The following is a 15,996-nucleotide window of genomic DNA, read 5'->3' as shown; positions in this document are numbered from 1 at the left end:
TCTGAGTAGACTGTAGAGGTAAAATGTGTAGGTTTTTTGTTTTTTGTTTTTTGTTTTTTGAGATGGAATCTCGCTCTATTGCCCAGGCTGGAGTGCAGTGGCACGATCTCGACTCACTGCAACCTCCGTCTCCCGGGTTCATGCTATTCTCTCACCTCTGCCTCCTGAGTAGCTGGGACTACAGGCACGCACCACCATGCCCAGCTGATTTTGGTATTTTTAGTAGAGACGGGGTTTCACCATGTTGGTGAGGCTGGTTTCAAACTCCTGACCTCATGTGATCTGCCCGCCTCGGCCTCCCAAAGTGCTGGGATTACAGGCGTGAGCCACTGTACCCAGCCAAATGTGTAGTATTTTTAATAGGATAAAGCCTACATAATTCTGTCCACAGTTCCTTTACTTAGAAATTGCTTATTTGTTCATGTTAATCTTATGTTTATTACAGATAACAGCATGCAGGGTTTTTTTTTCCCCGTCATGTACAGCTGAATCGCGCAGAATTTGAAGATCAAGATGATGAAGCCAGAGTTCAGTATGAGGGTTTTCGACCTGGGATGTACGTCCGCGTTGAGATTGAAAATGTTCCCTGTGAATTTGTGCAGAACTTTGACCCCCATTACCCCATTATCCTGGGTGGCTTGGGCAACAGTGAGGGAAATGTTGGCTACGTGCAGATGGGTCCCTTTACTGCATATTTGGTGCCTGAGGCTCTGTGGATTTCCCCTCCATCAATCGTCTTACCCTCTCATCCCCTCAGATGTGTCTGAAGAAACATCGCTGGTATAAGAAAATCCTCAAGTCCCGAGATCCAGTCATATTTTCTGTAGGGTGGAGGAGGTTTCAGACCATCCCACTGTATTATATCGAAGACCACAATGGAAGACAAAGGCTTCTAAAGTATACCCCACAGCACATGCATAGCGGAGCAGCCTTTTGGGGTAAAATATGATTACAATAACTTGCCTATTGCTGAGATTAAACCTTACAGGCTGCGTTATTATAGCTTTGTGCTTTTCTTTCATAAAATTCCACTCCTAAGGTTTTTCTCTTTTCTGGGAGCAGGGAGGTGGTTTGGAGTATATATGTAAATCTGTATCCAAATCTAAATGTCCATATCCAGTATGTTAAATTAGAATCTAAAATTTGTGGTTTGCTATATTTCTTTTTTTCCTTTTCCTTTAAGGCCCTATCACTCTACAGGGAACTGGTTTCTTGGCAATACAGTCTGTCAGTGGCATAATGGTAACTATCTTGGATGATTTCTTTTACAGATTGGTTTGACAAATATATCCTGAGTGTGGGTTATTATGTACATGAGACTTTAAGTTGAAAATTACTCATTTTTATTAATATAAAGTAAATATCCCTTTGCTTTTAATCTTCCTACATCCTTTTCAGTAGGGTGTGGGATTAGAGGAGGGGAGGTGGAAGAATTATAATGGTACATTTCCTATTTTTGTGCATCTTTCGCATTTATTTATCTAAGCAAGTACTTAAGCAGTACTCACCATGTGCTAAGCACTATATGAGGTTGTAAGGAGCCATCAGAGACTCCCTGCAGCCGTGCTGGGGTAGCAGTCTGTTCACTCCATTTTCATTTGACCAGTCAGACAGGGCAGGGTTTATTGGTCCCATTTAACAGAGAAGAAAGCAGAATAATGAGCAGGTGGAATCTGCCCTGGAGGTCCAAATTTTAATTTCCTAAACATTGCAACTGTATTTTTCTTTTCCATTTCATCGCAAATAAATCATTATAGTGAAATTACATTCCTCTGAAATCACTCTCAGGAAAGTACTCAAGTCGCCCTTTTTTTTTTTTTTAATTTTGGAGACAGAGTCTCACTCTGTCATCCAGGCTGGAGTGCAGTGGCACGATCTTGGCTCACTGCAACCTCTGCCTCCTGGGTTTAAGCGGTTCTCCTGCCTCAGCCTCCCGAGTAGCTGGGATTACAGGTGTGCACCATCATGCTGAGCTAATTTTTGTATTTTTAGTAGAGATGGGATTTTGCCATGTTGGTCAGACTGGTCTTGAACTTCTGACCTCAGGTGATCCATCTGCCTTGGCCTCCCAAAGTGCTGGGATTACAGATATGAGCCACTGTGCCCGGCCTCAAGTCACCCTTGTTAGTTTGGCTTACCAACTTTAAAGTTTTGGATTGCTTTTGTCAAACCACTGGGTTGCAAGTTCAGATGGTCTCTCTTGTTTTTCTTAGCTAATTGTAAGTAAAATTGACTTTGGTAATTTATTGTGTCACATAGAATTGAAGTTTTTCTCTTGCTGATATTATTCCTATTTTCAAATTTTGGGGTTCCTGTTAGCCTGATTTTCGGATAGCTGCCACAGGAGTTGTTCTTGATCTGGATAAATCCATAAAAATTGTGAAGAAATTAAAGCTAACTGGTTTTCCATATAAAATTTTCAAGAACACTTCATTTATTAAGGTCTGTATATCTATATATTCTCATATTTATAAATGTCCATATTGTTTGAGAAAAGGAATGAAATACCTTTAAAATATGGGCCTCATATTTTTAGAAAAGTGTTTGAAATCTTTTATAAACTTCATATTTTGTTTGCTCCTTTATATTCTGTGTTACTTAAATATGCTCTAAAAAGCAGTGGTAAAACAGCTATTTAGGAATTGAGGCTGTTACTCATAACTTCCATGTGAGACTGCCACAGAACTCATATTGAAAATATGTCATTTTATCCACTGGGTTTTGTTTCCTACTTTTTTTATTTGTGTTAAGAAAGGGAAAAAAATCACAAGTTTGTCTAACCATTCAGTAGAAAAATCGACAAAGCATTTGCAGACAACTTGGCAAGGGTACAGAGAAACGGATGTACTGTTTTTCAGTATTTGGGGAGGTTGGTTTGAGCAGCATTTATTCAGAATTTCATTAGTGGGGATGTTTCTATTGAAAACACAGAGTTAGAAAGCCATAAAATATTCTTGCAATATAAGGTAATAATACCACCAGCGTTTATCTTACTGTTTTCATGTTCTAAGTGCATGTACCTGAGTAAAAGGATCTGGGCTGCAGTCCAGTCTGAGAGATGCCAGCAAAGACTGCCTAGGCCAGTTCAGTCCAGTAAATCCCTCTTCGATCTTCTCTTCCACACAGACAGCAGTGATGAGCATGCCCATGAACTGACATGATTATTTTGGGGAAAATGAAAGAGTTGTATTCTTTTTGAGGTAGTAATTCCACTTTCAGGGGCAAATACATTTTGATTATTTTATCACCCTTCAGTGAGTTGTTTTTGTTCTTTAATCAAGGATGTATGTTTGAAGTAAGAAGTAAAGCATAAAGTATATGATTTTGTGTGTGTGTGTTTTTATCTTGCTATACCTGTAGGGAATGTTTAATTCTGCCTTGGAAGTGGCCAAATTTGAAGGTGCTGTGATTTGAACTGTCAGTGGGATAAGGGGGCAGATCAAGAAAGCACTCCGAGCTCCAGAAGGAGCTTTCCGAGCCAGCTTTGAGGATAAGCTGCTGATGAGCGGTGAGTGTCTTGAGTAGTGTTCAGGGCAGGGTGTTACCATTCATGCTTGACTTCTAGCCAGTGTGACGAGAGGCTGGAGTCAGGTCTCTAGAGAGTTGAGCAGATCCAGCCTTAGATCTCCCGGTCTTATGCGGTGTGCCCGTTCGCTTTGTGTCTGCAGTCCCCTGGCCACACCCAGTAACAGTTCTGTGATCTATGAGAATAGTTTCCGTAGCGAGCTTTCCCTTCAGATACTTTGCAGCCAGGTAGAGAAGTTTGGAGTGAAGGTTTTATTCTTTGTTTCTTCACAATATGGATATGAATCTTCTTTTGAAAATGTTAAAGTAAATCACTTCTCTTTTCAGATATTGTCTTCATGCGAACTTGGTATCCTGTTTCCATCCCAGCCTTCTATAACCCAGTAACATCTTTGTTGAAACCAGTGGGTGAGAAAGACACCTGGTCAGGAATGCGGACAATGGGCCAACTCAGGCTCGCCCATGGCGTCAGACTAAAGGCGAACAAGGACTCTCTGTATAAGGTACTGGTCGCATGTGTGTTAGTGGAGATGAAGCCTGTGCTCTACAGACAGGGAGTCACCCAGACACTTTTCTATAATTTCTTACGTGCTTTGAATGTTCAAGTATAACGTCTAATGTTAAATTTGATTGAACAATTGTATATTTGTGGAATATTTTGGAATGGAACACCAAAAAATGGTAATAGTGGTTCTTTCTGGATTGAAGACAAACTTTTCTTTTTTAAAATAAATTTTATTTTATATATTTGAGGTTGACCACATGATCTTAAAGGATACATATAGATAGTAAACTGTTACTATAGTGAAGCAAATTAACATAGCTACCATCTCACATAGTTAGATTTTTTTGTGTGTAACAGGAACAGCTAAAATCTACTTATTTAACAAAAATCCCAAAGACAATACATTTTTATTAACTATAGCCCTCATGATATACACTAGATCTCTAACTTGTTCATCCTACATGTCTGCTGCTTTGTATTATTTTAATATACATCTCCCCATTTCCTATTGGTCATTTCCTATTTGGCCCATTTTTCAACTGGGTTGTTTTTCTGCTATTAAGTTGTAAGAGTTCTTTACTGATTTTTGGATATTAACACTTTATCAGATATGTGGTTTGCAAATATTTCCTCCAGTCTGTAGGTTCCCTTTTCATTTTGTTGGTTGTTCCTTTGCTGTGCAGAAGCTTTTTAGTTTGATGCAGTCCTCCTTGTTTATGTTTACATTTGTAGCCTGGCTTGTGGTGCGATATCCAAAAAATTATTGCTAAGGCCAATGTCAAGAGGCTTTCCCCCTATGTTTTCTTGTAGGAGTTTTATGGTTTCAGGTCTTATTTGGGTCTTGGGTCTTGTATCTGTTTTGAGTTGATTTTTGTGTATGGTGTATGATCAGGGCCCAATTTTATTCTTTTGCATGTGAAAATCCAGTTTTCCCAGCACTATTATTGAAGAGACTGTCTTTTTTTACCATTGTGTTGTCTTGTTTGCCCTTGTCAAAAATTAGTTGACAGTATATGTTTGGATTTATTTCAAAGGTCTCAGTTCTATTCCATTGGTCTATTTTTTTGTTTTTATGCCAGCACCATACTGTTTTGATTACTATAGCTTTGTAATATAATTTTAAATCAAGAGGTGTGATGCCTCCAACTTTTTCTTTCACAGTAATCTCTTGGCTGTTTGGGGTTTTTTGTGGTTCCATGTGAGTTTCAGGATTGTTCTTTCTTTTATTTTCTTTTTTTCTGAGGCAAAGTCTCACTCTGTCGCCCAAGCTGGAGTGCAGTGGCATAATCTCGGCTCACTGAAACCTCTGCCTCCTGGATTCAAGCAATTCTCCTGCCTCAGCCTCCCAAGTAGCTGGGACTACAGGCACGTGCCGCTACGCCCAGCCAATTTTTGTGGTTTTAGTAGAGACAGGGTTTCACTATGTTTGCTGGGCTGGTCTCCAACTCCTGACCTCATGATCCGCCCGCTGCGGTCTCCCAAAGTGGTGGAATTACAGGCGTGAGCCACTGCGCCTGGCCAGGATTGTTTTATTCTGTTCTGTGAAGAATGCCATCAGAACTTTGATGAGGATTGTGTTAAATCTGTATATTTGCTTTGGGTAGTGTGAACATTTTAACAATATTAATTCTTCTGATCCATAAACACAGGATGCCTTTCCATTTGTTCATGTCTAAATTTCTTTCATCACTGTTTTATGGTTTTCAAGTGTACACATCTCTCACCTTCTTGGTTAAGTTTATTCCTAAGTTTTTGTTTTTCTTTGATGCTATTGTAAATGAGATTATTTTCTTGATTTCTTTGTCAGCTAGGTTATTTGTATACAGAAATGCAACTGATTTTTATATGTTGAGTTTATACCTTGCAGCTTAACTGAATTGATTTAGTAGTTTTCACACTTTTTTGTAGAATCTTTGGAGTTTTTTACTTAAAGGATCTTGTCATCTGCAAATAGAGATAATTTTACTTCTTTAGTTTAGTTGCCGTTTTTTCCTCATCTGATTGCTCTTGCAAGTACTCTATTGAATAAAAGTGATGAGGCTGGCCATCCCTATCTTGTATTCAATCTTAGTGGAAAAGCTTTTAGTTGTTCCCCACTAACTATGATGTAGACTGTGGGTTTTTCATAAATGGTCTTTATTATGTTGAGGAACTTTCCTTCTATACATAAACTATTAAGAGGTTTTATCAAGAAAGGTTGCTAAACTTTGTTAAATGCTTTTTCTGCATCAATTGAGGTGACCATGTCGTTTTATCTTTCATTTTGTTAATGTGATATATCACATTGATTGATTTACATATGTTAAACCAGCCTTGCATGCCAGGGATAAATCCCACTTAAACACGATGTATGATGTTTTTGATGTGTTGTTGAATTCTATTTGCTAAAATTTTTTTAGGATGTTTGCATCAGTGTTTATTGGAGAAGCTGACCTGTAGTTTTTGTTTGTTTTGTGTGTGTGTATGTGTGTGTGTGTGTATATGTGTGTGTGTGTGTGTGTGTGTGTGTGTGTGTGTGTGTTTTGGTTTGGCTTAGGTATTAAGGTGATACTGGCCTGGTAAAATGTGTTTGGAATTATTTCCTCTTGCTCTATTTTTGCAAAGAGTTTAAGAAGTAAATTCCCAGAGGATGGGAGTGACTCTGGACATGGGAGTGACATGATAGTGACTCTGGACCCTACAGTGGTGGGACACAGCAGCATCTCAGTCTCTGCGAGGCCAGGCGTAGCATCAACAAGGACCCCAGAATGATGGAGCACTACTGTGGCTTGGGCCCTCGGGGGCAGGGACCAGTGCAGCAACTACTTCTCTCCCTGGGGAGGCAGGTGCCTGGGCAACTCAGATTCTCCAGGGCTAGTCCAGTTCCAAGGAAGCAGGGTTCTACAGTTGTTTGTCCTGAAGGGCAAGGTACCCCAGTTCAACCAATGCCGTTTTCCTGGGATGTGGGGGAGCCATGTTGGCTCATCCCTGGCAGGTGTGGCTGCTCAGCTCAGCCAAGACACTGATTCCCTGTGAAGCAGGACAGTGCTTCAGCTCTCGTGCGGTGGGGGGTGTGACTGCTGAGACTGGCCAAGGCACTGATTCCCTGGAAAGCAGGGCACCAAGTCAGCTCAGGCTCCAAGGGGCAGGGTGCAATGGCAGCTGGGAGGGGAGGGGCACGGCAGCATGGCCCTGCAGGGTGGGGTGTATGCTGTGATGTGGACATCGTTTGTTCCCACCAGCACTTATGTTGAAATTTGATTCCAAATATGGTGGTGTGGGAGGTGGGGCCTAGTGGGAGGTATTTGGGTCACAGGGCATCCTTTATGAATAGATTAATGCCTTTTCATGGGACTGGATTAGTTACCAGGAGTGGATTGTTATCAGAGTGAGTTCAGCTTCCTAGACTCTCGTGTTTCCTCTCTTGCCATGTGAGCCCCTTGCATACACCTGTTTCCCCTTCCACTTTCCCCATGAGATGAAGCAGCACAAGACCCTCGCCAGATGTGCTGCCCGATCTCAGACTTTTCAGACACAAGCAGGGTGAGCCAAATAAACCTTTTTTATAAAATAAGTTACCGATTCTCAGGTATTCTGTTATAGCCACACGAAATGGCCTAAGACAGTGTAACAGCAGCTCAGGGGTGGTGGGCCACTAGGTGGGGGTGATATAGAGCAGCAAAGCCTGAGGATGGAAGAAGGATGTGGTGGCTGCTCACCCTGGGTGGGACATGCTCCCGAAGTGGTTCCAGGTCCGGGAGGGCATGTTGCAGCAGCAGCTGGTCCATGGGGGTGGGGCACAATGTCAGTTCCTTCTCTGAGGGGAGTGCTGGGGCTGCTGGGCCCCTCTTGCTTCCTTATTCCCGCAGGGAGACATCCCCTCTGCTTCAGGCTGATCCCTCTGGGGGATGGGTGGTGGGGGGCAGATGTTTCCTTCTCTCCTTTATGTGACCATCCTAGTTTTCTGTGCTCTACTGGATTTCTGCTACTCCTTGATGCACTCTGGGGCTCTCCTTTAGTGACTTTCATCAAAATATAGTTTTTTGCTGCTTTGGCTGTCTTTGTCAGGGGATGAGCGCAAGGGGCTATTGATCGGCCCCTTGCTGGCGTCACTCCCTCTTAAACTTTTCACTGGGTACTCTTTTGAACTATTTTTTTCCCCACCATATACATGTATTTTTAAAACATTAATGTGCTAATTTCTATTAAAGCAATGTGGATTTTTCTGAAAGTTTTGATGTTTTAATAAGCTTTTTATTGAAATGTTAATGTACATACGGAAGAGTGCTCAAATCATAAGTGTGCAGCTAGATGAACTGTAGCACACCAGCTGCCACACCCTGGACCAAGCAGTAGCCTCGCCCTGTGGCCTCTCCCAGGCACTGCCTCCCCAACCCACAAAATAGCTACTTTCCCAGTTCCTGACGTAGATTTGTTCTGCCTGATTTTGACTTTTATAAAATACAGCACATTCTATTTAGCCTGGCTTCTTTGGTTGAGTATTACGGAACACATCCATGTTCTTGTCTATGGCAGACATTGATTTATTGTCATTGTTGAGTTCCATTATATGACTGTGTCACCATTTATCCATTGATGGGTAAAATGATTTCCTATTTTTGGCCGTTATCCCACGGCCCTTAACACTAAGGTCTGGATATGGGACTTGCAGGTATGCAGGGGCACACACACTTCTGCTGGAGGATCCCTGGGTAGGGTGGAGATTCCAGGGCACCTGTGCTCTGCTTCAGTGTGGAGGCTTCTGTGTCGTGTTCTGGGAGCACAGCGGCTTGGCCTCCACCACCAGCAGCAGTTTAAAGAGTTCCTGCTGTTCCACATGCTTGCCGACAATTGGCCTCTTCGGTTTTTGTTTTTTTTCATTTTAGGTTTTCAGTGCCTGCCTGGACTTGTGTTTTCATTTAGATTTTGGTTTCTTAGAACTGTTGTTATTCTCTTCACAGCTTAACAATGCATTTGAAAAGATTTGTTTTCATATGGAGTATTCAGTTTTGTAATAAGAGGGTTGTTCAAGGCATCAGTCTGCCACTCTGCTAGAAACAGAAATCTCCCAGGCATTTCTTTGTATATAAAGTAGTTAATGAAATTTTGAATCGTCTTACATGAATTTTTATTAAAATACACTTCAGGATGTGGTGCCCATTATCCATTCTACTCTTTTGTAACAAGTAGATGTCTCCGAATTCTTGAATTCGAAAACAATCAGGGCTCCGAAACAGAGAATATGGAATATTATTGGGGATGATGTCTTTAATAATACATTTCAAGATAGGAGAAACTTGTTCTATATAGTTGACTTTAATAAAAGCCTAGGGCAAAACTTTCAATTTATTAACAGTATTTATGAGGCGGTTAAGAGTTTGGGTCATCTCCGTCTCCACTAAAAATACAAAAAATTAGCCAGGCATGGTGGCGGGCACCTGTAGTCCCAGCTACTCGGGAGGCTGAGGCAAGAGAATGGCGTGAACCCAGGGGCAGAAGTTACAGTGAGCCGAGATCGTGCCACTGCACTCTAGCCTGGGCGACAGAGCGAGACTCCGTCTCAATAAAAAAAAAAAAAAAAAAAAAAAAAAGGATTTGGGTCATCTCAATTAAACATAGAATTTAAGATTACCTTGAAAATTCAGTGCATAGTATTTTGCCTTCATCTGTTGTTTGAGTCTCCCTTCTTTTAGCCATCCTTCCATCAGAAATAGAATACCAAGTTAAACTTCTTAATTAGAATCAGGAATCAGGACTCTTTGGCTGCTGATTGAAGGAAGAACTGTCCTTAAATCCAGAGTGGGCCAGTTGTGGTGGCTCATGCCTGTAATCCTAGCACTTTGGGAGGCCAAGGCAGATGGATCACCTGAGGTCAGGAGTTCAAGAGTTCAAGACCAGCATGACCAACATGGTGAAACCCCATCTCTACTGAAAATACAAAAATTAGCTGGGCGTGGTGGTGTGCGCCTGTAGTCCCAGATACTTGGGAGGCTGAGACGGGAGAATTGCTTGAACCCAGGAGGTGGAGGTTGCGTGAGCCAAGATCGCGCCACTGCTCTCTAGCCTGGGCGACAAGGCAAGACTCCATCTCAAAAAAAACAAACAAAAAAAACATCCAGAGTGGTTGATAGTCAAGATAAAAAGCTAGATTATTTTTGTTAGTCTGGGAAATAAGCACCTCAGTGGCCCAAAGACAAGGCCTGAAATTTCCATGAAAAGAAACTGGGATCTATTCATCTGTTCTGTTGAGACCCCATAGTTCCATACCATAGAAATGGGCACAGTGGGTTTTGGGGGGAGAGTTGTAAGTATAAGCTCTCTGTTCCTCTGTTTACTGAGAATTGTGGGTGTCCACTGAGGCAGTTCATATTTGGCAGATGATTGAGTCCTGATTTCTCGGGGCCAGCAGACTCTGGTGTTACTGATCTTGTGGAAAAGTCAACCCAATGAGAAGATTTTATGCAGAAGTTTTAAATGCACATTGATCATAATTTGAATATGTCACAGTCTTTATTTTTCTTTTCAGCCAATCCTGAGGCAAAAGAAACATTTTAATTCACTGCACATTCCAAAAGCCTTGCAGAAGGCCCTGCCATTTAAGAACAAGCCCAAGACCCAAGCAAAGGCAGGCAAGGTGCCAAAGGACAGGCGGAGACCGGCCGTCATACGCGAGCCTCATGAAAGAAAGGTACTGTCGCCCATGCCATACTGCACGCTGCATTTAGATAGGAAAAGAACACTCTCAGTAGCACACTTCCTGTTTCTACTGTAGTCTCAGTTATTCAGGGCACTGGAACTAAAGTCAGAGGAAGAGCCAGAGTCCATTTCCCTTCCTTTGCCTGGTCCTGCTCTGCCCTGTGCTTTTCATGGGGGATAACAGGCACATGGCTGGGGAACCCTTCTGTCTTGGTTAGCTGCACACAGTGTCCACAGAATGATGAACAGAGGTGGTAAAGGTAAAATGCGATCACACCTGTGTCTCCATGCCAACAATGACTTCCTAGCACAGGAAGCATTTTCACGCAGTTAATATTCATTTGGATCGTGGGTTGCCTCTAGTCTTAGTGCTTAGGATGCGAGTGTGTGGTGGCTGAGAGCATTCTGATACTCACCGGCTTTTGTCCTTGTCAGATCCTTGCACTGCTGGATGCTCTGAGTACGGTGCACAGTCAGAAGATGAAGAAGGCCAAGGAGCAGCGGCACCTGCACAATAAAGAGCACTTCAGAGCCAAGCAGAAGGAGGAGGAGGAGAAGCTGAAGCGGCAGAAGGACCTCAGGAAGAAGCTCTTCCGAATTCAGGGGCAGAAGGAAAGAAGAAACCAGAAGTCCAGTTTGAAGGGGGCTGAGGGCCAGTTGCAGTGAGCCTTTGGACTGGAGGGACTGTCCCTGGATCTGCGGAGGTAGACAGTTTCAAACATCACAGTTTGAATGCCTGTGAATGACAAGTCAGTGGGAAAGAGCTCAAGAGATGTCTCTACCCAAACTGTGCCTGCAAGAGGAGGAACAGAGAAGCCTGGGCTGCTGGGCTGGGTTCATTCTCATCACTTGGGGCTGTCGAGATTTAAAGTGATGTAAGCTGTGGTTATGTGGATTCTCTTACTTTCCTCTGCCTGTCTCAGTTTAATTATTTTGTCCTACAGAAATATCATTAAAATATTTTTTGTTACTTTTGGCTTAGTAGTTTTCATTAGGGATGAATGCCTGACAATTCTTTGTGGACAATTATTTATGCTACCACCTTCATGAGGAGTCTTCCAGAAGAGAAAGAAATATTCACTTGAACCCTCAGCTCTCATGGAAGATTTTAGAGAAGAGTGTGTAGTGTTTTTGTTGTGTTTTTTGTTTGAGTGACAAGCAAACCTAGATGGTACAGCCTACTGTGCACCTGGGATCTATGGGCTCCTTTGATCCCTGGCCCTCGTGGACATTTTCTATCTTATTTCATATGTTCTGCATGTTAGTATAGTGACAAGGTAACAGTAAGTACTTTTTTAAAGCTTTAGACTTAGGAGATTGTTGTCTCAGGGGCAGAGACCAAGGAAATCTTATGTATCAGTGAGACAGGCTTCCCGTATTATGCTCATGCGTTATACCTGCCTAGCTACATTGCCTTTTTTTAAATTAAACATTATATTGAAGTAATCATACTATTACATAGGCGATGTATGTATTTTATGATTGTATGTTGATGTAGTTATGGGGAATCTAATCCTATACGATGTAATCATAGATTCACATATAGTTGTATATTTTGCCCAGTTTCTCTCAGTGGTAACATTTCACACATATCACAATCAGGATGTTGACATCAATACAGCCCACTGATTTTATTCACATTTCCCCAGCTTTACTTTCCCCAACATATATTCCTCCATGTACGCGTGGGTGTGTAGAAATATGGAACGCAGCTGGGCACAGTGACTCAACCTGTAATCCCAGCACTTTGGGATGCTAAGGGAGGAGGATCACTTGAACCCAGGAATTTGAGACCAACTTGGGCAACATGGCAAAACCTCATCTCTACAAAAAATAAAAAATTCGCCAGGTGTGGTGGTGCACACCTGTAGTTCCAGCTGCTTGGGAGGCTGAGGTAGGAGGATCACTTGAGCTCGGGAGGTTGAGGCTGCAGTGAGCCATGATAGCACCACTGCACTCCAGCCTGGGCGACAGGGCAAGACCCTGTTTCAAAAAAAAAAATTATATATATATGTATGTAGAATACTTCATGAATTTGTGTGTCATCTGTGCATGGGGCCCATGCTGACCTCTGTGTTGTGCCAGTTATAGTATGTGTGCTGCTGATATAAGTGCCACATTGCCTTTACAACATCACAGGGGCCAAAGAGGAATGGCAGGATTATATGAGCAGTTGGCCTAGTCTGAGAGGCTCTCTAAAAGCCTAAAGTTGTCTGCAGACAGGTGCTCAGCTTTGTATCTCCATAAGAAGGGAAGAGGATGTGAGGATCCTGTCAGGGCTAGGTCCACCTGGGAAGTGACAATTAGAACATGCCCAGACCTCTCTGAGCAACTCTGGGTGTACATTTCCCTCTATTCCTCAAGAGCTATTATGAATTTCATCATCCAGTATGCTGATAGGCCTGGGGACTGACACATAGTAAGCCCATAACAATTATAATTTAAAATTAATTTGTTATATAGCATAATTGATATATTTTAAAATGCAAAACTATAATTCAACTAAAATATACAAGGCACTCTAAGTCATACCATGTTTTAAGTAGCTTACAAGGTGATCAGCAAGTGTCTTATACAACAAGCAAATTTGTTCAAAGAGAAGCATTGCAAGTAAGTATTTATAATTGTATAGTTTTATATTTTAGCCAGAAGAGTGAAATCCTTTAGCAATGGGGGAAATAAAAGAATGTTTAATTACAGTTGCAGATAATTGCCTTTTCCAAAGACAATGTATATAGGCAGAACTCATACCTGTTAATATTAAAAATCTTGGTTTATCATATTTGGAGAACAAGGGAAATAAAAAGTTTGCATATCAAGATTATTTAAAACTAAAGTTAAGAAATCTCTAATGTCTGAAAGAAACAATAAATAGCATTTTCCATGTAGAATTTTTATTGGTGAAGGTTCCACCTGGCCAGGTTAGTAAAATACAGTCACGCATCAGTTAAGGATGGGGATATAGTCTGAGAAATGTATCATTAGGCAATTTTGTCATTGTGTAAACGTCATAGAGTGACACGCAAACCTAGATGGTACAGCCTACTGTGCACGTGGGCTCTATGGTATGGCCTATTGCTCCTAGGCTACAAACCTGGGCAGCATGTGACTGTACTGACTACTGTAGGCAGTTGTAACACAGTGGTAAACATTTGTGTATCGAAACATAGAAAAGGCGTAGCAAAAATACAATATTGTGGAACCACTGCCATATACGTCGTCCGTCCTTGACTGAATGTCATGCGACATGTGGCTGTATGTATACAGTTTTTGCTGTGAGTTTGCATCCATCTCATAGGAAGACATATATCAAAATAAGGACCAAACTGGAGAGTGTGTAAATTACTTTTCAATACTAATGGCTTATTAATTTGATATTGTCAGCAAGTATGTTGCAAAAATAAATTCCACCAGAATGTGAGTTCTATGAGAGCAGGAACTGGGTTGTTCACCTTGTTGGCACTTGGAGTAGAGCCACTGAGCTTCGTGCTGCATAAATTGCTTGGAAGAAAGAAGGGAGGGCATTCCAGGTAACTGAAGCATTGCTATGCAAAGTAAGCATTTGCCCTCTAAAATATTTTAACAATTTTTATAGAAATCTTTCTCAATTGCATTAAACTTTGTAAATTGTAAAAATTATTCTGTTATACCTTTCTATTTACTATGCACAGGCAGCCATAGGTGCTGGGTATGTTTTGAAAACATATTGAACCTATAGTGTACATATCATTCCATGACATTAAATATTCTTATTTAATCATAGATGTGTTCAGGTGTGTTTGGTTTCCTATTTGTGGATGTACTAGATTGTTTTCTTTTTTTAACAAAACCTGTGAACTTGCTTTAAGTATTATCATTTGGTGACATGCCCGCCATTTCAGAAATAAATGTTTGAGCAAAGAGGAAAGCCACCAGGTCTGATTCAGCTCTCTGGAGGCTTCAGAGCTTACCCCGCTGATGGGAAAAGAGCATCGATTTAATTGCCCTTGGTACTGACTTCTAGTATCTAGTATTTTGCCAGACTCAGGTATTTCTTAAAGCCATTATTCAGAGTCTTCAGCAAGGACATTGTATTTTATTTGTGTCTCCTTGGTTTTACCTAGTTTATTTCATGGTTTTAAAGTATTGTACACTTTTATAATCCTTTAACAAGACGAAAGGTTGAGATGTTGGACATTTAAATGCCAAAGGTGTTTTATTATGAGACTTAGCATTTCATATTTGGGGATGGTACCTTACTGAAAATCAGATAAACTTTGGTTGGATGGGTATTTGGAGGAATCCTTTAAGTCTTTTCTTAAGCAAAGTTTGGACATTCTAAAATAAGGTTGCCAACTGGCATGTAGAGAGAGAAGGATGTGTCATACATTTAGACTAGGTGGCCTGTCCTGTAAATTTTTTTGGGGGGAGGGGTGGGCTTGTTTTTTTGTGTGTTTTGGTTTTTTCCAATTTTTGTTTTGTGATAAAATATGCATAATAAAACTTATTTTATCAATTTTTAATTGTATGAGTCAGTGGCATTAATTACCTTCACAGTGCTGTTGCAGCCATCTTCAGAGCCTTTCCATCATCCCAAACTGAAACTTTGTACCCATTAAACAACATCTCCTCATTCCCTCCTTCCCCCAGCTCCTGCAACCACCATTTTGTTTTCTGTCTCTGAATGACTACTCTAGATACTTTTGTAAATGGAATCGTACAATATCTGTCTTTTTGTGTCTTGTTTATTTCACTTAGCATACTGTCTTCAAGGTGTGTCCAGTTGCAGCATGTGTCAGAATTTCCTTCCCTTTTAAGGCTGAATAATATTCCCAGTGAATGTCTTTACCACACGTTGCTTATCCATTCATCTGCTGATGGATGTATGGGCTGTTGGGAATAATGTTGCTTGAACATTGGTATGTAAATATCTGTGTGAGTCTCTGCTTTCAGTTCTGTGTGTAAAAGTGGAATTGCTGGGTCAAATGTCGTTCTGTGTTTAATTGTGTAAGGAACTGCCACACTGTATCCACAGCTGCTGTGGATTCCTTACATTCCTTCTAGCAATATGTACAAGGGTTTCAATTTCTCCACAGCCTAGACCACCCTCATTACTCTGTTTTATTGTTGGTTGGTTGGTTGGTTGGTTTCTTAAAAAACAGGCATCCTAGTGTGAAGTTGCATCTCGTTGTGATCTGCATGTCAGTAATGACTAGTGATGTTGAGCATCTTTCTGTGTGCTTATTGGCTGGCCATCTACAGACCTTCTTTGGAGAAATGTCTATTCAAGTCCTTTGAATCAGATTTTTTGT

At 41.2% G+C, this 15,996-nt stretch overlaps 1 protein-coding gene across 1 annotated transcript in view; it reads left to right on the top strand.

Annotated features, from left to right (window-relative positions):
* The window catches only part of LOC129006313 (ribosome biogenesis protein BMS1 homolog), a 45,969-nt gene extending 34,294 nt beyond the window's left edge, over nucleotides 1-11,675 (top strand). Inside the window, 8 exon segments of the mRNA XM_054435860.2 lie at nucleotides 486-698; nucleotides 758-938; nucleotides 1,184-1,242; nucleotides 2,320-2,442; nucleotides 3,361-3,508; nucleotides 3,853-4,028; nucleotides 10,536-10,697; nucleotides 11,141-11,675. Of these exon segments, the coding sequence (XP_054291835.1) occupies nucleotides 486-698; nucleotides 758-938; nucleotides 1,184-1,242; nucleotides 2,320-2,442; nucleotides 3,361-3,508; nucleotides 3,853-4,028; nucleotides 10,536-10,697; nucleotides 11,141-11,371 (1,293 nt within the window). The 3' untranslated portion in view covers nucleotides 11,372-11,675.
* Nucleotides 11,676-15,996: the final 4,321 nt, after the last annotated feature.

Source organism: Pongo pygmaeus, chromosome 8, assembly GCF_028885625.2.
Source record: "Pongo pygmaeus isolate AG05252 chromosome 8, NHGRI_mPonPyg2-v2.0_pri, whole genome shotgun sequence".
NCBI classification, from domain to species: domain Eukaryota; kingdom Metazoa; phylum Chordata; class Mammalia; order Primates; family Hominidae; genus Pongo; species Pongo pygmaeus.
This window is presented reverse-complemented; position numbering and strand designations above follow the sequence as displayed.